Here is a 21,901-nt window from a genome sequence, read left to right on the forward strand (position 1 = left end):
CAATACTGAGATGGCTTGTGTATCAAAAGAATAGGAAGTGCTTGCATCCTGTAGTTATGTAATAGGGTTTTAAGAAGTTTATATATATGTAATAATGAATGTGTGTGTGCAAACCATCTATATCTGTATATAACATATATGTACCTATAAACATATTATGTACATGTATATACACAGTACACGCTCATATATGTATCTCCCAGTAACACAGACTCTGTAGTCTGATGAGACTTACTTTCTTAAAACTACCACCTTTTCCAAACTCAACCTTTCCATTCCACTCCCGTAACTCAACGTTACAGTAAATCATACTCTAAAGGCTTCAATTTTCAATTAAAAAAAAACCTGGGAAAACCAAATTAGACCAAGAAACAAAGGCATATTTAGGCTAACATACTGTCTTTCACCTTTCAAAAACAAACAAAAAACCAAAACAGTATTTTAAGACACTATGAAAATTGAACAAGCACTTCTTTATTTTCTTGGAAAGGAGGGGACGGTCCCTTTCTTAGAGAAACGAGTATGAGAGATCTAAACTGGCTTTCGTGTCATGCACTTCGGATAAAAGGTTAGATTAGAGACGCAATAACAGAAAATTCAGACCCAATCCCCCTCCTCCTAGATCCAAAAAACATATGGCATTTACAAATCACTGAAACCTGTAGGTGTTCAAGGTTATTCTCCGAGCTCTTGGAAACGGGAAGATGTGGTGCGGGATGCTCTCGTTCGTAAGGATGTTTCAGCTCGGATGCGGGCCAGAGCGGGGCAGACAGTCGGCTGACTCCAGGGCCCCCATCGCTGGTCCTCCACGGGGTTCCGCAGACTGGGCTTTGCTACTGTGCTGTGCGCATGCGCACATCCATGTTCGGCCACACGTAGCTGGTCACCCTAACTCCCCCAGCGCCGCCCACTCTCCGTCACAAGTTCTCCTTCAGGAGGCCGAGCTTCCGCAGGGCCTCCCGACGGGCCTCCTCCGTGGAGCCCCGGCCCGAGAACTGGACAGTGATGCCTTGGGGTCTGAACCCCACAGCCCGGGGGAGCGAGCCCGACCGCTTCCTGGCGTCCTGGCCGCAGTCCGGCTGCCGGGGTGCAAGTTTGCTGGGGAGGGCCGGGTCCGGACGGAAGGTGACCGTCTTCCCTGTAGAGACAAAGGGCCCGGGATGGCTCTTGAGGATGTCGTGGAGGCTCTGGAAGCCATTGGCCATCGGCAGGGGCTGTTCCGTCTGCACGCCTCTGGACTGCTGGCCACCGTGCACCCCTGCCCGCACGGGAACAGCCTCCCGGGCCGGGCCCAGCTGGCTCTGCTCCGGGGAGACGCTTCTCCTCTGCTCGGCGGGCTCGCTCCTCTGGGCCCGGTCCTCCGTCTCCCCCACGGAGAGGAAGGAGACCCCATTGATGTTGGCCAGGACCTGGGCTTTGCGCTCCTGCACGTTGACCGCGGCCTTGGAGATGGTCTTATTGAAGTCCTTCCCCGCGCTGTTGGTCACGCTGATGTTGCTCGGGAAGCGGTGGATCTTGGGCGCCGGCTGTGCGGCGTGTCTGTGCCACAGCGAGTGGTCTCCGTGTCGAGGGCCCACGTTAGTCAGCGTCCTCCATCCTGCAGGCCTGCCCTCTTTGGACGGGGATGTGGGCGAGAGCCCTTCGTTCCCTGCCAGCTTCTCAGACATCTTCTGGGCGATGACGAGCGGAGTAGGGACCGAGCGGGCCAGTTTGGGGTGCTCTGCTGGAGGAGGAGGGGGCTCTCTCCCGGGGTGGGCCGGGGCTGCTGCGGGGACAGGGTGGGGAGACGGCAGGGGAAGGGCCTCAGGACCTGGGGGTTCTGGCGGGGGAGACTTCTCAGCATCCTCTTTCCTGAGGACAGGGGTGTCTTCCTTACCAACAGCGCCAGCCCCTGAAAAGTAGCAAGGATCCTCATAAGCTACCACCATATGCAGAAATAAATGCATCACGTTTCCTTTTCACTGAATTTACAAAGGTCTCAAAGGGATTCAATACCAATTTCAACAGTACCTCTTGTAAGCTAAACTCCCTCTACCCTATTCCCTGGACTAGTGAAAGAGAACATAGTATATGATTCTCATAATCACCTGACGAGAAAGAATGAATTAGCAGTGGTGAAAGATGTGCAAGCCAGAAACAGTACCTGGGAAGCATATGGTAAAAGCAAGTTTCTAAGGAGCCATCATCCTGAGACATGTAACAGGAGGAAACAACAGCTTACCTTACGGGGGATTTTACAGAGGGGAAATGGAGGCTGGGAAGTTTGTGGTACCCACCAACCCCTCCCTCAGGTCTTTCTAGATGAAGGATAATTGGATGTGTCACTTTCCTCTAGAAACAGAAATGTTTCCTGACAGCCTCCAGTAGAGTTTAATACACCAGCCTATGATTCTTTACTATATCCTAACATACGTGATCACAGATCACCTAACACTTTTCTGCACTAGTATTTATACACCCGTGTCTGCTGCAAAATTGGGAGCTATGTATTATATTTATCTTTGTATCCTCAGAATCTCACAAAATGCCTGCCACAGAGTGGGCACTTAAAGTTGTTACGAAAACATCATGTTAGAGAATTGATGGGCAAGTGGCTTACTTTCAAAAAAATGTTTTCTTTGGCACAATTATATGATCTGACATTTTTAAGGGATCAGTGGTTCAAATTAATTTTAGGAACTAAACTTCAAAGAAGAAGTGATAAAAAGGGGAAGTTCATATTAAGTCTCTTCTTTGAAGAGATGGCTGCAAACTCAGCCCCATATTTGGAACATATAACCAATAGTACATGAAATTCTGTGTAATACACAGCCTTGCTTACAAAAATAAAGGGGTGGGGATATATTTCTAGAGGCTTGTGACAAATGGAAGTATTTTGTAGTCAACAGAGCAAAGATATTTTCCATCCTATTTTTCCCTCATCTTTTCCAATCCTTATCCTCTTGTCCACATTTCCAATATCTTTTCCAACCAGGAAAAAAAAAATTGGAAGAACATTTTCTCCTTGTCCATGTCCCTCTGGTTCTATCACAGAACTCAAGGGACAAAAAGCATACCTCTCCTCTGATGCCACCCTGAATCAAGCAAACTTTACAAAGCAGATGCTGAGCTGAATTTTTGTTTTGATCATTTTTGTTTTCCTGAACCAGCTGACTTTTCAGTTCAAACACTCCCACCTTGGAATAGGGGTATAATCTTGCACAAGAATTGAGATTGAACCTCAAAGGCTAAAGTACAAGTCCTTTGTATATTTTCTTTGTAGAATGGGATTGTTTCCTGAAGCCATTTCCAGTTTTCGTTTTTCTTTTATCCATGTATGCAATGTTTGTTTGCCCAATTAGTCTCATTCTTTATTCTCGCCCTTTTGAAATTTCCCTTCCATGTGTTTTCATCCTAATATGCCATGAAAGCACCTACTTGGTTGGATAATCAGACTACCAAGAGGATGCTTCTACCCTACAAAAATCTGATCAGCCCCACAAGCTACTATACTGGCTGGAAACACAGAGAACACGACAGAAAGGAAGGCCTCAGTGTCTTGTACCATACGATAAGCCACGTCAGAGGTAGGGGACCTGTTCTCTGGTCCTCACCTGCTGCCTCCGTCACATCCCGAAGGCTCTCGGGTTCCCCGGCTCCAGGGCCCAGCTGCACTAAGTCCACGACATCCTCTGGCTCGGAGGGACCAGAAGTGCTCTCTTCCAGAGACTGTGGAGAATGGCACTGAGCATCACCATCACACAGCACCTGTTCCTCAAAGTCGTCTTCCAGGGAATCAATCGTCTCTTCAAAAAACAGGAGGACATCCTTTTCCTCATGTGTGAGGTACTTCAGGCTCTCATCATCCTGTACAAAAGGTTTGGACATGAGGAATAAAAGCAACAGTGGTTTCACTGAAGGGAAAACACCCCACAACAATGTAGGGATCAATACAGAGCCTGGGGTGGAATTCATGGCACCCTCCAATTTCCCGTCTGGGGAGAGTGCACCATCCAGGCAACCCTGCTGGCAGCTCACCTCTGCCTGTGTGTCCCTCACCATTCGACTTGCATGAGAAAGAAGTCTGTCCAAAAGGTGTAGCAGATTACGCATCTTAGACACTTTTGTTCCTCGTGAGTCAATGACAAGAAAGCAATTCTTCAGTATCTCCTTGGAAGAGGTCTTTTCAACTTACTGCTGACAGATATGCTTGGTTTCCCCGTAATAGCAATGGGGGGATCTTTAGTTAAAGACAGTGGAGTGAACTCATGTATTTATCTCCTCTCCCTCCAGAAACCTCACTAAAACAAAAATGGGCTTTATCTGTTTTTAAAGATACAAGTCACAAAAACAAATATCCTAGGAAATGAGGTGATAGCAACAGCATTTGGGAAGGTAGACAGCAGAAGGACAGGTGGTGACTGACTCAGAGAATCCAAGAACGGTGAATCTTAGTCAGCAGCTGGGGGTGGGGCCGGAATCGACCTGCTGTGGCATGGAGAGCCCTCACAAGGCTTAGCACAGCATCGGGGAGGTGCTGGGCAGTTCTGGAAGTCTGGCTAAGATGACATTGAAAAGAGCAGAACTGGACGAGAGTCTCTTTCAGAAGCAATCAGGTCACCCAGGCAGAAAACTAGATGTTTATTCTTCTTTTTTTTTTTTTTGTAGTGGTTTTTTGTGTTTTTTTAAATTAATTAATTAATTAATTTATTTATTTATTTTGGGCTGTATGGGTCTTCATTTCTGTGCGAGGGCTTTCTCTAGTTGCGGCAAGTGGGGGCCACTCTTCATCGCAGTGCGTGGGCCTCTCACTATCGTGGCCTCTCTTGTTGCGGAGCACAGGCTCCAGATGCGCAGGCTCAGTAGTTGTGGCTCACGGGCTTAGTTGCTCCATGGCATGTGGGATCCTCCCAGACCAGGGCTCGAACCCGTGTCCCCTGCATTAGCAGGCAGATTCTCAACCACTGCGCCACCAGGGAAGCCCTAGATGTTTACTCTTAAAGGAGGTAAAGCCGGGGGGCATCAAGCCAAGTTCATGGTAAAGAACCGTTCTGAAAACTGGGAGTCAGGGAATCAAACTGACCCTCTGGACAGAGGATTGGAAGGGTCTTCTCTGGGGAAGTGAATGGTCCAAGAGCCAAGAGGTGGACACCTTGGGCTCCCCAGGGAAACAGCTCAGCAAGATCTACCAGTGAAATCACCGTCAACAAACCCCAGCACAGAATTCTTAATCAGTTTCTTAACATTCTACTCTTAAGTGTGTTCATATAGCTAATGATCACCAAGCAGCTGAGAAAAACCTTTACCATGAAAGACACATCAAAACAAGAAGGAAAAAAAGGCAACTTACAAGAAACAAACTATGCAGAATGGTAAAAATTCCAAAAAGATGATCATGAACATCCTCAGAGGGATCAGAGGAGAGACTGAAACCATAAACAAGAATCTGATGCTATTTTTAAAAACTAGAAGACAGAAAAGAGCTCTTAGAAATTAAAACTATGACAGAAAAAAAAAATGAAATAGAAGCCTAGAGATAAAGTAGAGAAACCGGAAAAGTACAACAAAAAGTCAAAAAAATATTTTTAAGCAGAAAACTAGAGAATATGAGTGGGAGGGCCAACATCTGAATAATGTGTTCCAGAAAGAGGAATGAGGAAAAATAGAGAAGAAATGATCAAAGTAAACAAGTAAAATTATTCAAGGAAATGTCCTTAAACAGAAGGATGTGAGCTTCCAGATCAAAGGGTTGTGAGAATAACCTGATGAACAGGAATAAAACAGACCTATGCCAAGGCCCATCAATTGAAATTTCAGCCATGGGAGACGAGGCAAGATACTAAAAGCTTCCCAGAGTGGAAAACGGGTCACATAACAAAACATCAGGAGTCAGAACAGCAACAGACTTCTCAGCAGCAGCTTTGGAAGCCAGAAGACAATGTTGTGATTCCTTTAAAATTCCAGATGAATTCAGAACTAGAATTTGTACATAATCAAGTTAAAGTTAGAGTAGAATAATGGTGTGTGTTTTTTTAAATTTATTTATTTAATTTATTTATTTTTGTCTGCGTTGGGTCCTCGTTGCTGCTTTCTCTAGTTGTGGCGAGTGGGGCCTACTCTTCGTCGCAGTGTGCGGTCTTCTCATTACGGTGGTTTCTCTTGTTGCAGAGCATGGGCTCTAGGCGCGTGGGCTTCAGTAGTTGTGGCGCACGGGCTCAGTTGCTCTGTGGCATTGGGATCTTCCTGGACCAGGGCTCGAACTTGTGTCCCCTGCATTGGCAGGTGGATTCTTAACCACTGCACCACCAGGGAAGTCCCAATAATGGTGTTTTTAAGAGACACAAGGTCTAACCAGCAGATCTCCCATGCGTGCCTTTCTCAGGAAGCTACTGCAGGGGGTGTGGAGGTAGGGCTGTTCCTCTAGACAAGGGAGGAACCAAGAAGAAAAACCTGGGAGCCAGAATATAGGAAAGAATGAGAGAAAGCAGAGGGAACCCCAGGATAATGGTGCTGTCCCCATGATATCAGCTGTGCAGTGAACAACCAGCCTAGTTCAGAGCAAGTCATGGGGCCACACAGAACATGAACAAAGCAAGCAAATAAAACCAAAGCAATTATCAACCACAGGAAAAACTAAAGTTATGAGACAAAGCATGTATCTGTGAGTCAATTCCTCTATAGCAACACACACACACACCCCCACAGGTATACTAATTATATCCGTATTTATGGTAGCAAGAAAATGAGAAACCACCTAAAATGTCCAACAATAAAGGTATGGTTGAACAAATCAGGGCACATTCACAGATGGAATATTATACAGCCATTTTAAATGGTTTTTTCAAAAGAATATAATGTTAAGTGAAAAAAAATGCAGATAAGCAAGATTTGCCTCGATTTAAATATCAATATATGCATACTTCATATATCCACAAATACAAAAAGTACTGAAAGGATAAAATGTCAATAGTGGGGGGAAATGAAGGTAAATAACAAACAGGAATGAGTTAAAAGTCGTTGCCTCCAGTGAGTTGGAAATGGGGGGAGGGGTACAAGTAAGACTAATGCTTTTTATAAACCTTATAAAAGTATTTGCGTCTTTACGATGAGAATAAATTTTGATAAAACAACAGGAAAAACTATAGTGGAAGCAAAGGTGACTAAGAGTTGGTCCTTGTGGTATAGAATAATGCACTTCATACCGTGATCTGAGATGAGAGGTCTTCAAATGCCCACCTATCCAGGCCCATCACAGAGCCTGCAGTGTCCAGAGGTTTAGAGACTTTTCTTCAGTTTCAGGCACAGTATATACTTGTTTGGGGGATGATTAGCACAAGAACACATGCAAATTTCTCAAACTAGCTTGGCCATGTTAGCTGAATCCTAAAGGAAGTCCACTCAGGAAAAGGGGACTGTCCATGGCATGGGTTCAGTAAACAGGAATAACAGAATATTGCTGGGGAGAGATACCTACAGCATGACTTAGGTAGCAAAACAGAACACTGCTGGGAAGAGAAGCAATATATACCTATATACAACTGCTGGGTCATAAGATACGTGTCTGCTTTGGTAGACATAGCCTAACAGTTCTCCCAAGCGGCTGGACCAACACACACTTGTTGGTGCATGGCCCTGCATGTGGTAGCATCTCCTTCTGATATTCAGTACATTCCCAAGAAGACAGCAGTGTTGAGATTTTTTTCCTCATAATACTTAACTGGCTGTTTGGAGATCCTCTTATGAAGTGCCTGTTCAAGTCTTTTGCCTATTTTTCTATCAAGTTGTCTTTAAAGAAATAATTTGTAGGAGTTCTTTTATGCATACTTGATACAAATCCTTTGTGGGTGTATTTATTGCAAATATTTTTTCCTACCCAGTGGCTTGCTTTCTCTCTCTGTTAATGGGGGTCTTCTGGTGACTAGTCCTTAATTTTAGTGTAGTACAATGTATCAGTCTTTTCTTTAGAGCTTTTTGTGTCCTATTTAAGACACCACTACCTACTCCATGGTCATGAAGACGTTCACCTGCTTTTATTTATTCTAAAAGCATGGTTGTTTTTAAACTTCCATATTTGTGCTATAATTCATTGGAATGAACTTTTGTGTATGGTGTGAGGTCACAATTCGCTGTTTCCTACACTGATACCCAACTGTTCCAGCAAAACCGCTTGAAAAGACTATTGTTTCGGGACTTCCCTGGTGGCGCAGTGGTTAAGAATCTGCCTGTTAATGCAGGGGAGACAGGTTCAAGCCCTGGTCCAGGAAGATCCCACATGCCTTGGAGCAACTAAGCCTGTGCGCCGCAACTACTGAGCCTGCGCTCTAGAGCCCACGAACCACAACTACTGAGTCCATGTGCCACAACTACTGAAGCCCACACGCCTAGAGCCCATGCTCTGCAACAAGAGAAGCCACCGCAATGAGAAGCCCGCACACCACAATGAAGAGTAGCTCCTGCTCACCGCAACTAGAGAAAAGCCCATGCGCAGCAATGAAGACCCAATGCAGCCAAATAAATTAAAAAAAAAAAAAAAAAAAGACTATCGTTTCCCCACTGCAGGTCCCCTTGGTTGTAAATCAGGTGACAGGTCATGAGTCCATCTGTTTCTAGATTCTCTTTTCTGTTCATTTGTCTACTTGTCTGTTTGTACAGTGATAAAATACTGTTTTAATTATAACATTATAGTTTGTCTCGAGTTTGAAGCCCTCCTGTTTTGCTGTTCTTCTTTAAGTTTGTGCTGGACCTTTTTATTTCCAGTATCAGCTGGTCAGTTTCCATATACACATAAATATACACACACACCCATGCTGGGATTTTGATTGGACTTCATGGAAGTTCTTCAAATTGAGTAGAACTGATGTCTTACAATATTTTTTCTATCCGTATGGTATACTTATTTAGATTAGTGGCTCCTAAAGTGTGGTCCTTCACCCAGCAGTGGCAGCAGCACTCGCGAACTTGTTAGAAATACAAATTCTTGGGCCCCACCTCAGATCTACTGAATCAGAAACCTTAAGGGGTTGGGCCTTCGATCTCTTTCAACAGACCCTCTGTGTAATACTGATTAACTAACGTTTGATATGCCTTGATCCGGTTCTTTATTTTCTCTCAATAATATCTTGTAATTTCCAGTGTAGAGATTTTACAGATTTTGTTATCTCTCCTCTTAGGTATTTGATGTTTTGTGGTGCTATTAGAAATGGCATCACTTTGAACATTTTCTAAATGTTTCTGGTCTATAGAAATACAAGATATACTGACCTTGAAATAAGCAACTTTAACAAATTTGCTGCACATTACTAACAGTTTATCTGTAGGTGCTTTTCAGTCTTCTGTATAAACAGTGGTGTCTATAAATGAGAGGTTTTTATTTCCTCCTTTCCATTCCTCATGCCTTTCATTTTCTTCATTCTGCCTTATCGTACCACCAGGGTCCTCTAGTTAGCTGAACAGAAGTGGCATCTTCATCTTGTTCCCAATGTTGGGGAGAAAGCTTTCAATATTCCACCATTAAGTACAGTGTTTGCTATAGGTTTTTAAAAGATGATCTTCATCAGATTAAGAAAGCTCTCTTCTATTCCTAGTTTGCTAAGTGTGTTTGGCTTTAAAATAATGAATGGGTTTTGAACTCTGTCAAAGGCTTTTTCTTCATTTATTGCAGTGGTTCTCAGCTGGGGATGATTTTACCCTCCCTGGGGCATTTGACAATGTCTGGAGAAAATTTTAGTTGTCACAATTTTCTCATTTATTCTGTTAATGTACTGAAGTAAGGTGATTGATTTTCAACTATTAAACCAACCTTGCATTCTTGGAATAAGTCCAACTTGGTTGTGATGTTATTAGCCTTTTTATACAACACTGAATCTGATTTGCTAACATTTTGTTTAGAATTTTTGCATATATATCCACAAGACAGATTATAATTTTCCTTTCATTATAATCAGATTTTGTATGGATTTCCTTTTTTAAGTTTGAACTTAGGAAACAGTGTGCCCTTAGATTTTAGTTCATGGCCTATCTTTCTGTTCCACTTCTTTTGAGATTGGGTGGGGCTGGCGGGGGGGAACAGAGTGATTTTAAGGAAAATTTTTCTCCAGTTCAAATTGTAACAGTTTCGTATTAACCAGATCTCTGTAAGTTTATCAGTTTACGTATCTAGCAGTTGTGTAGCCCTTAAGAACTTCAATTTTTCCCTCTAATAAGAGGATCCATGTGAAGGCACATTAGAAGAGTAGCAGGATACTACAGGGGAAAATGGGCACAAGGCGTTCCTTATTTAATACTTTTTATTGAGCACTGAACCAAAGAAGAGAGGAATAGGTTTTAACAAAAGAACCAGGGTTAAAATCTTGTAAATCCTTCATATCTACAGAATATATGACTAATGCGTTTACGCTTTATTCTGAGAACTCCAGGATCTGGCCCTACCTACCTTTTAATTTTATTTATTTATTTACTTACTTTTGGCTGTGTTGGGTCCTCGTTGCTGTGCACAGGCTTTCTCTAGTTGCAGCGAGCGGGGGCCACCCTACTTACCTTTTAAATGTCACTCCTACTCCTCTCCCCTTTATACTCTATAGCAGGGTTGGTAAACTTTTTCTGTAAAGGGCCAGATAGTAAATATTTGGGGCTTTGCAGTCTTAATGGTGGCAACTATTCAACTCTGTCAATGCAGTGTGAAAGTTACAGGTGATATATAAATGAATGAGCTTATTAGCTTTGTTACAATAAAACTTTATTTACAAAAACAGGCGGGGGGCCACATTTAGTCCACAGAGTGGGGTTTGCTAATTCTTGCCCTATAATCAAATCAAATCACTTGCTATTTCCTAGACCTGTTTCTCTGTCAGCAATGCCCATGACTGCACAGCCACATCTCACCTGTCCTTCCTGGTCCAATTTAAATGTCACCACACCTCCAGCCTACCCCCATAGCACCCACTGAATCATGCATTCAAATATTTGAGCATCTAGTAAGCATCGGGCAATGTATATACGAGGGTGTAAATAATGTTCTTGCTGTCTGGTTTAGCCCATCTAATGAGGGCTTCAGACAAGAAAGTAGACAAAATGGCTATGACAAGGTGACTATGGCGAGTTAGGGAAACCTAGTATGAAACATACTATGAAACATAGTATGAAAGAAGTGGGCGAGAGTTAAACAAAAAGGGACCAGGGGTAGTTAGATATGTATTTTGGAGAGATCACATTGGCTATAGTGTGGAAAATAGGAAACAGTATGGACAACTGAATATGGAAACAATTTAGACAAAAGTTAAAAGTCACCTAAAGTAGAGCCATGGTGATGGGAACAGAGAGAAGCAGATGGAGTTGAGAGTTATTTAACAGGAAGAATCGACTCTTCGTATAAAATTCTATTTTTTACTGTAGCTGTTCATCACTCATGCATTTCACCTTTGCTGGACTTTATATGTAGAGGAAAGAGCCATGTCTGAGGCATCTGTGAACTCTGCACAGAGCTGACAATTTGTCTCGTGTCCAGGATGCAGTCACTGTAACCTCAGTGTCAGCTGCCTCCTCCCCACGTAGGTCTGTCTTGGCCCTCTGGCCACCAGAACACGAAACTTTCATAAAAAATCCAGCGATGCTACTCGTTTTGTGATTTTTCTAGACTTATTGCGGGTTGGCGGGTGGCGCAGAGCATCCTGCCTCCTCTTTCCTCCTCTTTCCTCTTAATCTAGTCTGAGTCTTGCTAGATTACCCCACGCCCATCATTCAGCACACACCACACCAACCCTGTTCCTCCCAGAGTCACCCTAAGACATTTCGCATTTTTCTTCTCTCCATGCAGAGAAGTTCAGCTCGGTGATTCAACCACCATCAGGACAAAAACCCTGCAAGTCTAAAATGAGCAGGGATCTTAGCATGACAAAGATCCCCCTAGTTAATAATTACAACCACCATGAATGTTGTTAGGGTGACATGATAATGGTAACAACCGGAACCAAAAAAGTCTTAGCCCCAACTATTTGTTGAATTAAACGTCTTGAGGAAATAAATTAATGCTCTCTACCCTTTTCCTCCTACTTTGACCTTCCCAACTCAGTGTTTCAATAGGGTTATTCCCAAGATTTTAGACTTTGGCTGGGTATAATGATTTCTCTTTGGTTAGACAGACAGTAGAATTAAATAGGCAACTGACCTGTAACACGCCGTCAGCTTAAGACACACTCCCATTTCCCAATTAAGTGAGCGGCAAAAGTGAGAATGGGGTATATAAACCCCGCACGTCCAATCCAACCTCAAAGCAAGGAGTCCCAACATAAGATTTCATTTGGAAAGTAAGCTTAGAAAGGGAAGCTCCTATTCAACCATTTTATGTTGTGCGACAAACTACAGGACTCACGGGCTGACAGATGCAACGCGGAGATCAGTCATTCCAGCTCCCTCACCTGAAGGTGTGAAAACCGGGTGCAGAGGCAATGTAATGACTTTCCAAGGGTCGCACAACTATTTTGTAGAGCGGTCAAGGCCAGAACCAGTTCTCTGCTTGCTTTCTGTTCTGTTCTACTTATTTCCCTTTCTTTTTATAAATTTATTTATTTTTGGCTGCATTGGGTCTTCATTGCTGCGTGTGGGCTTTCTCTAGTTGCAGTGAGCAGGGGCTTCTACTCTTCGTTGCGGTGCTTGGGCTTCTCGTTGCGGTGGCTTCTCTTGTTGTGGAGCATGGACTCTAGGCGCGCGGGCTTCAGTAGTTGTGGCATGCATGCAGGCTGTAGAGCGCAGGCTCAGTAGTTGTGGCGCACAGGCTTAGTTGCTTCGTGGCATGTGGGATCTTCCCAGACCAGGGCTTGAACCCGTGTCTCCTGCATTGGCTGACGGATTCTTTTTTTTTTTTTAATTTATTATTTATTTATTTATTTTTGGCTGTGTTGGGTCTTTGTTTCCGTGCGAGGGCTTTCTCTAGTTGCGACGAGCGGGGGCCACTCTTCGCGCTGAGCAGGCCTCTCACTGTCGCGGCCTCTCTTGTTGCGGAGCACAAGCTCCAGACGTGCAGGCTCAGTAGTTGTGGCTCACTGGCCTAGTTGCTCTGTGGCATGTGGGATCTTCCCAGACCAGGGCTCGAACCCACGTCCCCTGCATTGGCAGGCAGACTCTCAGCCACTGCACCACCAGGGAAGCCCGGCTGATGGATTCTTAACTACTGCTCCACCAGGGACGTCCCCATAAATCAGTTTTAACCAGGCTGGTCAGCGATCAGAGCCCCAGGTCCTGGCAGACTCAGATTCTTGCATCGTCAGCTATCCAAGGTGTCTCTCGAGCGTTAGAGGCTGGAGGACAGGCTGGGTGACTTGTTCGTGATCAGCCTGGCCTTGAGTCTTGACCTAAGGGGCAGGGCTAAACACGCCGTGGACTCTGTTGCCTAATTCCCCAAACAAGAAGCTGCCCTCCAAATGAACCCAGACTCTGCCTGTACCTAGGAGAGAAAAGGAAGCAGAAACAGAGAAAAGCTGCAGTGCCAAGGGCTGGTGAGCCAGGAATTCAGGGCCAGAAAAGGGGCACGTGGCCCTTGGCTGAGAGAGTTTTGTCTACACCTCTATTCCCAGGAGATGCTGCCGCTGCCTCTCTCAGGCAGGGACGATAAAGAGGAAGACGTGGGCCTCGGGGAAGAGGCAGGGCCTGAAGGGCAAGGCAGCGAGCACAGGCACGTCTATGGAGCCAGCAAGCAGATGAGAGGTTGCCCAGGGCCTAGGGCAGTTGGAGGGAAGCGGGGAGTGACTGCTAGTGGGCACGGGTTTCTTTTGGGTGATGAGGATATTCTAAATTTGGTTGTGATGATGGTTGCACATCTCTGTGAATCTACTAAAAACCACTGAATGGCATACTGTAATGGGTGAGCCACAGGGTATGTGAATTACATCTCATAAAGCTGTTACAATACATTTAAGAAAAAAAAGCAAGGCAGTGGACCAGTGGCCCCATGTGAGGAGGGGAGAGAGCTGGTGCCCTGCCGGGGTGGTCCCTGCTTGACCACTGGTGCTATTGGACGAGAGATTTGCTAACTAAGTTCCCAAAGAACTAAGCAGAGAGGAAATGGGATAAGAAAACATAGCAGCTTTCTTGGAAAGGGGTGAATGGAAGAGAACGAACATTTGTCCCTATTATTTGGAAGGTAGTAGGCTGACAGCAGAAAAAAATTTTTTTAATTCCTTTCTATCAATGAAGTTTTTAAAGCGCCAATTTGGGATGTGGAATAAAGGGAAGTTCTTTAAGGCTACAAATCTCCTGATGCTAAAAGAACGGTCTAGAAAACCATCCCTCACCTGTGCTACCCCACCTACCATGCTGACTGCAGGTGATGTCTATAAGCCTCTCAGGGAAACACTGTTTTGCTTCAAGAACTTGGGAGTACATACATTTCTACCCTAATGTATGTATTATGATGGTGAAGAAATAATTTCTAATGTAATGAAACCAGAAAATTCAAGACGCCAAATCTACTGCCATAACTGGAACGCACGCTGAACAAGTCTCCCATGAGGAGGAGGACAGAGTCCCGGACTGGTGCCATCTATCCTCGCCTGCAAAGATGAGAGCAAAATTGTCCCTCTAGTCCCGGTGGAGCTCTGAGAGGAACATGGTCCTGGCTGGATGACCAACTCTTACGACAAATGCGACCAGCAGTGATAAAAGTCAGCGATCCTAGACATACCTATGGGAGTACAAATGCGGGACAGGAGATTTGTTTTTAGGCAAATGGCAGAGAGGAAAAAACCTTTGTTTGTTTGGCTGAAGAAAAACGTCGAGAAGGCTTAAAACACTCATACTAAAATAACCCCCACCTAAAAAAGCCACTGAATTAATTCAGTTCTTAGGCTTTTTTTTCCTTTTGTTTTGCTTTTCTTTTAAACAAAGAAATTGGATTTAACGGCAGATTAAGACAAGAGTGGTAACTCCTTGTGAAGGAGGAAAAAAAAAAAAAAAAGAACCAGCTGAACTTATCTGTATCTTCAACCAAAAAAAAAAAAAGAAAGAAAGAAGAAAAAAAAATTTATTTTAATAAACTTTATTTATTTATTTTTGGCTGTGTTGTGTCTTCATTGCTGCTCACGGGCTTTCTCTAATTGTGGCAAGCAGGGGCTACTCTTCGTTGCAGTGCACGGGCTTCTCACTGTGGTGGCTTTTCTTGTTGCGGAGCACGGGCTCCAGGCACACGGGCTTCAGTAGTTGCAGCACACAGGCTCAGTAGTTGTGGCTCGTGGGCTCAATAGTTGTGGCTCACGGCTCTAGAGCATAGGCTCAGTAGCTGTGATGCAGGGGCTTAGGTGCTCCACGGCATGTGGGATCTTCCCAGACCAGGGCTCGAACCCGTGTCCCCTGCATTGGCAGGCAGATTCTCAACAACTGTGCCACCAGGGAAGCCCAGAAAGAAAATTTAAGAAAGATTATGATGGCTAAAATAATTTCTTGAGATGAGTCAAGATGTCTTAACCCCCAACTCTCCCAAGTAGGCAGCCTTGGGTATTTGTTCGGGCAGAAGGTGAGTTGATGGTCACATTCTCTTTCTACAAACACCGAAATGATCTGACACTTGAGCAAGGCTTTATTGGCTTAAAGACCCAAGGTGATAAGAGACGCCCCCCAGGAGCTGAAGCACAATGTAGGGGCAGCGAGAAGAAAATAGGAATCAGCGTCTTCTGTGCTTCCGACCCCCCTGTGAATGCCACGCTTTACTTTGGCAACTTCATAAGAAAGACCATAAGTGCATGTGGCCTTTCCCACGGTTTCATTACAAGGGCTTAATTAGGGTTATTTCTAACTAGTCCCTGTTGTAATTTTTCACTATGGTTAACGTAAACCTCTACTTGTGGCCGGAAAGAGACACAGACAAGCCCGCGGGGGATGAGATATGTGAGCAGTTTTGATTACAGATGGAAAGAATCATGGCTTTGAAGGACAACGCTGGGCTCCCTGGCCGCCGTAAACTTCCCTGAACTGACAACGTCATAAAGTGGTCCTGACTGAGAGGGAAACGCCTTAAGCGCGTGGTGTCATGCGTGAGACCCCACATAAGCTTGTCACATGTCCCAGAGCTCCGCATGGCTGTCGTGTCACTAAACTGTGAGTTCCCGAAAAGATTAAAACCGAGTTTTATTCCATCACCTATCCAATCTGGTATGTAGGAGGCATTTACTGCATGTTTACTGAATTGAACTCTCCTCAAAGCAGTTTAGCTTTGTTTTAAAATAGCTGCTCTGTCCAGGAAGTTTTGGGTTCAATCTGGGGAAGGAGCCAGAGCTGAAAGGACAATGTGGTTACTACTGACCAGTCTGCTTCTCCTTCCCACGCCTCTGTTCTGTGTCTTCTCCTTGAAACTGTCTGGCGACAAGCATGTCAGATTCCTAGTGTCCTGCTTAGACTTCAGGCGGAGCCAGCCATGGAGACGGCTTCGCCCCCGCTTGCTTTACCTTCTTCTTCCACGACCGACGGGTGAGGCCAAACGACCTCAGAGGCTTTGGAGAAGGAAGGGGTGATCAGGAGCTGACGACCGCTGTCTGATCACAGGCTTATTATGTGGCTTGAGGGCTATAAGATGTGTCTGCTAAGGGACCAGGCAGGGTTTCAAGACAGTTCACTGAATATCAAATCTCCAAAAACAATGAATTTGGATCATTGGTTTTGCCCAAGTTAGAGACAAAAATAAATAGGAAGTACGCTTGGGGACTTGGGCTGTTCCCAATCCACCCTCAAAGTGGCACACACATTATGAAATTCCTCAATTCCTATGGGTATTAAGAGCATCCCCTCTTTTCAGCTAGTTAAATCATATTATTTTCTGGGGGAAGCTTCAGGGTGCCTGCCGGGCAGAGCAGGCTTCAGACCATGTGCAGAAGAAGAACCTAAGGATCCTGGCATGACGCAGTACTGGTCCCTGGCAGTGCACCCCGGATGTTTGATGAGATGTGTGTCTGAGATATTGGCCTTAAGAGCTTAAGAATATGTCACCTTATACCCAGAGCTTCCTTTGTCACCTTAAAGAGCTATCATTTATGAATGTCTCTAAACCCTTCCTGAACCTTCTATTTTGAATCCCCATCACCTCTCGAGGTGGTAAGTTCCAGAGCTACACTACCAACTGTACTGTACTGACGATGTCCTTCTTACAGTTCAAAGGGAAAAGAGACCCTCTTAGTCAAGTATACAAGGATTTGGCCAGTTTGCTCTTTTTTTAAATTTTTATTTATTTATTTATTTATGGCTGTGTTGGGTCTTCATTGCTGCGTGTGGGCTTTCTCTAGTTGCAGTGAGCGGGGGCTACTCTTCATTGCGGCACACAGGCTTCTCACTGTGGTGGCATCTCTTGTTGCGGAGCACGGGCTCTAGGCACGTGGGCTCAGTAGTTGTGGCATGTGTGTGGTGTGTGGGCTCAGTAGGTGTGGCTCATGGGCTCTAGAGCACAGGCTCAGTAGTTGTGGCACACAGGCTAAGTTGCTCTGAGGCATGTGGATCTTCCCGGACCAGGGATTGAACCCGTGTCCCCTGCATTGGCAGGTGGATTCTTAACCACTGCACCACCAGGGAAGTCCTGGCCAGTTTGTTCTTGTTCTAGCTATACATTTTGCTAGAAAATGTTCAGAGGAAGAATTCCTTACAAGAAAAAACAATACACGTACACAACCACAACTAGCCTCTTGAGCGATAAAAAGTTCACATACTTCACCCTCCTAGAACAGCCTGGGTCATGACGGCGGCCATGTGGATAGCCATAACAATCCTACCTAAGCAGCTATTTTAATTTTTAACTTGTACTGGCTCAGGAGAAAGGTTTCTAAAAAGCAAAGATCTGTCATCTTCCAGGCCACACTTCAACTAGTGTTTAAAAACTTCACAATACTCTCATTTAACTTTAGGCATTAATGTTTTATCTTCTTTTTAAAAATAACCGTTGCTTAAAAGAAATACACACTTCTATAAATTGGAACTATCTTTTACTTAAAGAGCCCTCCAAGGGGTGCATTTATTTAATCCCATACAATCTGGAGGCCTAAAAACACTGTTACTGACAAACCTTTTATGAGGTCAGGGAATAAAGAACAGGGAGTGGGGAAACTACTACAGTTGACTGTCGTTCTAAAGAGACAAGTCATAAAAAGGCTGAGGATTTAGAATAAAAACATATAGACCCTCCCCAAATTTAGACTCCCTTTTACCATCCCATCTTTACTGGTCAAAGAAAGAAATTCAGAAGGCTACTCATAAGAGATGGATAGATGGGAAAGCATAGATCCAAACAGGATGATGGGGCAGGATGGAGTGGAGTTATTCTCTACCTGGGGCTAACAGGGCACGCACAGGAGCTTGTACCAGTAATTAGGAAGCACTGATTAGATGCTGGGCATTTCATCTCTATGGGTAACCCTTGAGAAAGAATTATTATCCCACTGCCCACCCCCCTTTTAAACTAATGAAGAAAATAACTAATGAAGAAAGTGATTAAGTTACTTTTCCCAGGTTCCAGAGGGAGGCACATTTGAATTTGAACCCGGGCATGTCTCCAGTATCCTGTGTTTATTACTATTCTGAGCCGATTTTCAGGATACTGATTAGTATCAGTAAAGAAAGCAACTTGAAAAATGCATACGGATTTCTGGGAGGACTTAAGAGAAATTATATCTTGGGGAACATCCTTCTGATCTGTACTCGACTCCACTGTGGAACCTACTTAGCCCGGCACTAAGGCTCACAAAGCCCTTCCAGCACAGGCGGCTCATAGGCATAACACTGCTCACCTCACCCATCTTGACCTCCTGAGATTTACAAATGTAAGAGATTTATAGTCTTTTCTGTCTTTGAACCTAAAGATAATTCTCATATCTTACCAAAAAATACATCCGTGATAAAAAGTTTTATAATAAACCATTTCTCCTTGTGACTCCGGAGCTTAAACTTAGTAGACCTCCTTTCAAAGAAGAGCTTTTGCCTCTGAAGATGAATTCCTGGGTCTGACGTCCTGACAAAGAGTCAAAACGATGCATATTCTTCAAATCTGCCAGGTGATGGAATGAACACCCCACCTGCCTAGACAGACACTCTGTGAAGAGCTGTATTTATATGGTGGTCTCTTGTAAACTCCCCGAATTCATTTCACAGTCTTGCTTCTTCTAGTTCAGACATCTTATAGCTGCTCTGGTGCCTTCGGTCCCTCTAAAAGGCTCTGTTTGTTTTCTCCTACACCTTCGTGGTAGGGAGTGTGATGCGCCCCTCAGGTCACCCTGGGGATGAAGGACCTGGCCCCCCATCTGTTGGGAATGCTGCTGGCAGGCGGCCCTCAGCTGTCAGTCCCCTTTGGGGGCTGTCTCCAACTGAAAGGAACTGTCTTGTCAAGGTCATGCCTCCCTCCAGGGATGTCCTCATCCCAGGGCTGATGGCGGAGTGGGTATCCAGGCTCCACTCTCGGCCCAGCAGCTCCAGGGCCTCCTGAGGAACAGCTAAGGCCTCTGTTGGGTCTGCCTCACAGCCCAGCTTCTCTCTCTGCCCAAACCCTGCTTCCTCTTCCTTCCAGATGTTGAGCCCAGGAACAGCCCTAATAAGCCTCCTGTGCTGTAACGTTGTCCATCTCAGAGTCTGCTGCCTGGGGAAGCAAATCTGCAGCCTATTCTGTCAGGGTGAACCACAGCCACTAGACTGCAAGCTCCGCCTCTGTCCTCACCTCCGAGAACAGTGCCTCAGTATTTGAGCAAAGGGATACATCACCTACATAGAACAGACGGAAGGCAGTCCTCCATGGACAGGTTTGCAGAGCTCAATCAAGTCCTTTCTGTCTTTGGAGTATATGAGTTTGACCCACCGCAGAGGATGTGGTGAGGGTGGTATGAGTTGGTGCATGTGAAGAACGGACCCTGTATGACTACAGTGGAGATAGAAAAGTAGCGACTTTCCTGCCCCAAATTCAGCGCACGTGACACACCTGGGGTTATGGACTCTCCCAGGAAGAGACAGAGAACAGGTATTGCTTCAGCTTTCTATCAAAAGAGGCCATGGTGCAAAGGATGTTAAGAGATTTGCCTCAAGTTCAATAAGAAAATGAACGTGAAAGGCAAGAAAATAATTCGAGCACTGACTCATAACGCACTATACCCATTTCCTCAGAGACCGAGGTCATCTGATGACCATTCTCGACTTTATTCCCTCCCCACGCACACAGGGCAGCCCTTTAGACTATGGTTCCTAAGTTATCCACGCCATGTTTTAGAAATACCCTCTACATCACAGCAGAGCTGCTTCCTAACTGTGCTTTGGAGAACAGACTCCACTAATGACTGGAATATTAATCTGTATGTCTTTCTACCTATTCTTTTAACATATTCTTTAAATACAGTTTTTAAATTAAAAAAAGTGGTCCCAAGTTCTCTGTTCTTAAGGATTTATAGATTCTCAGATATTCAGAGAGTAATTTGTATATATTTTTCCTTTGGCGAATCAAATAATATTTATTACATACTTACCATGGTGATTGAAAAAAAGAAAATATGCAAGTAGAAGCCTATAAAATTCTATTGTTACCATTAAGTGCCCTCTGTACACTTCTTTCTTATGTTCAGCATAGCTGGGGTTAATTTTAGGGATTGGTGTATCTTTAGAAAATTTGTGCTCCCATTGAAGATGGGCTGAGATGAACAATGGACCTTTTTTTTTTTTTTTTTTTTTTTTTTTTTTTGCGGTACGCGGGCCTCTCACTGCTGTGGCCTCTCCCATCGTGGAGCACAGGCTCCGGATGCGCAGGCTCAGCGGCCATGGCTCACGGGCCCAGCCACTCCACGGCATGTGGGATCTTCCCGGACTGGGGCACGAACCCGTGTCTCCTGCATCGGCAGGCGGACTCTCAACCACTGTGCCACCAGGGAAGCCCAACAATGGACCATTTTTATTGATATCCAAGGTAGACTCTCTCCTGTCCTTCCCTCTATGAATATGAAGGTCTCCATCCTGAAAGGTGAATACCCTGAGGGGTGGGGAGGGCCAAAAGATCATCTCTTAACTTTACAGACTTTTTGTGAAAGTTCCCAAAGCTTGTTGACACTTATGTAAAGGTCTGGATGCTGAGAGAAAGGGATAGGAAAGCATTTATATTTGTAAAGGACTTAAACATCTGTTTTAAAGTGAATTTGATGTTATCCTGTGAGGTGTTTCCCTTCTTCCAGTCATTGGACCTGAAAGGCAGGTGCCCTGGCCTGGGCTGGTGACCACCTTCAGGCACGGCGTGCTCTGGGTCTTAGCAGCCAAGTTATCACTGCTCTGGATTTTGTGCAAAACTTAATATGATTCACACTGAAATGCTGCTTCAGAGAGCAAGTATTCCAAGACGTCAAGCTAGTTACCCCAAAAGGATGTTGTAAGATACTCCTGATAGGGGGGCGAAATCAGCCAACATTCAATTACACAGAGCACCAGAGAAACAAGGACTCACCCGAGTGAGACTTCTGGAACGAGAGCTGCTGGCCCGACTCTCCAGACTGCCCCCTCTGCTCAGGCCACCAAGCTTGCAGCCGGGCAACAAGTCAGGGTCCATCTCCCAAGAGTCTGACTTCTGGTGATGGACAGGCATCCCCACAGTAACCCCGGCCGCTGGCTCAATCACAGGAAGTGGGGAAGGGGCCGGTGTCCCATGCCCAAGTAGTGGGTCACCTCTGGAGGAGTAAGCACAAGGTGACAAGGGTTAGTGAGCTCAGACAGCGAAGGCCTCATTCCCCCAGGATGAACAGGCGTCACGAGATACAGTCAGCTGGTCCACAGCCTCGACCGTTAGGACTAAGATAATTAGGACCCCTGAAGTCAACTTGTTTGGTGATGCTCATTTCCATTTCTCCTTTATCTCCTTCTCCATTATGAAGACGTAAGAATTATTTTTATTTTATTTTTTATTGAAGTAGAGTTGATATACAATGTTAAGTTCTGCTGT

The 21,901-nt window shown here is 44.9% G+C and overlaps 1 protein-coding gene across 1 annotated transcript; it reads right to left on the minus strand.

The window, feature by feature from the left end:
* Positions 1-452: 452 nt before the first annotated feature.
* On the minus strand, positions 453-21,562 carry PROSER2 (proline and serine rich 2). Its single transcript, XM_079699266.1, has 3 exons — positions 21,410-21,562; positions 3,594-3,846; positions 453-1,891 (listed from the first exon to the last, which is right to left on the minus strand). The coding sequence occupies exons 1-3, from the start codon at positions 21,545-21,547 to the stop codon at positions 918-920; spliced, it is 1,365 nt and encodes a 454-aa protein (XP_079555392.1). The 5' UTR covers positions 21,548-21,562; the 3' UTR covers positions 453-917.
* Between the last annotated feature and the right edge of the window lie 339 nt (positions 21,563-21,901).

Source organism: Hyperoodon ampullatus (assembly GCF_949752795.1).
Source record: "Hyperoodon ampullatus genome assembly, chromosome: 3".
NCBI lineage: Eukaryota > Metazoa > Chordata > Mammalia > Artiodactyla > Ziphiidae > Hyperoodon > Hyperoodon ampullatus.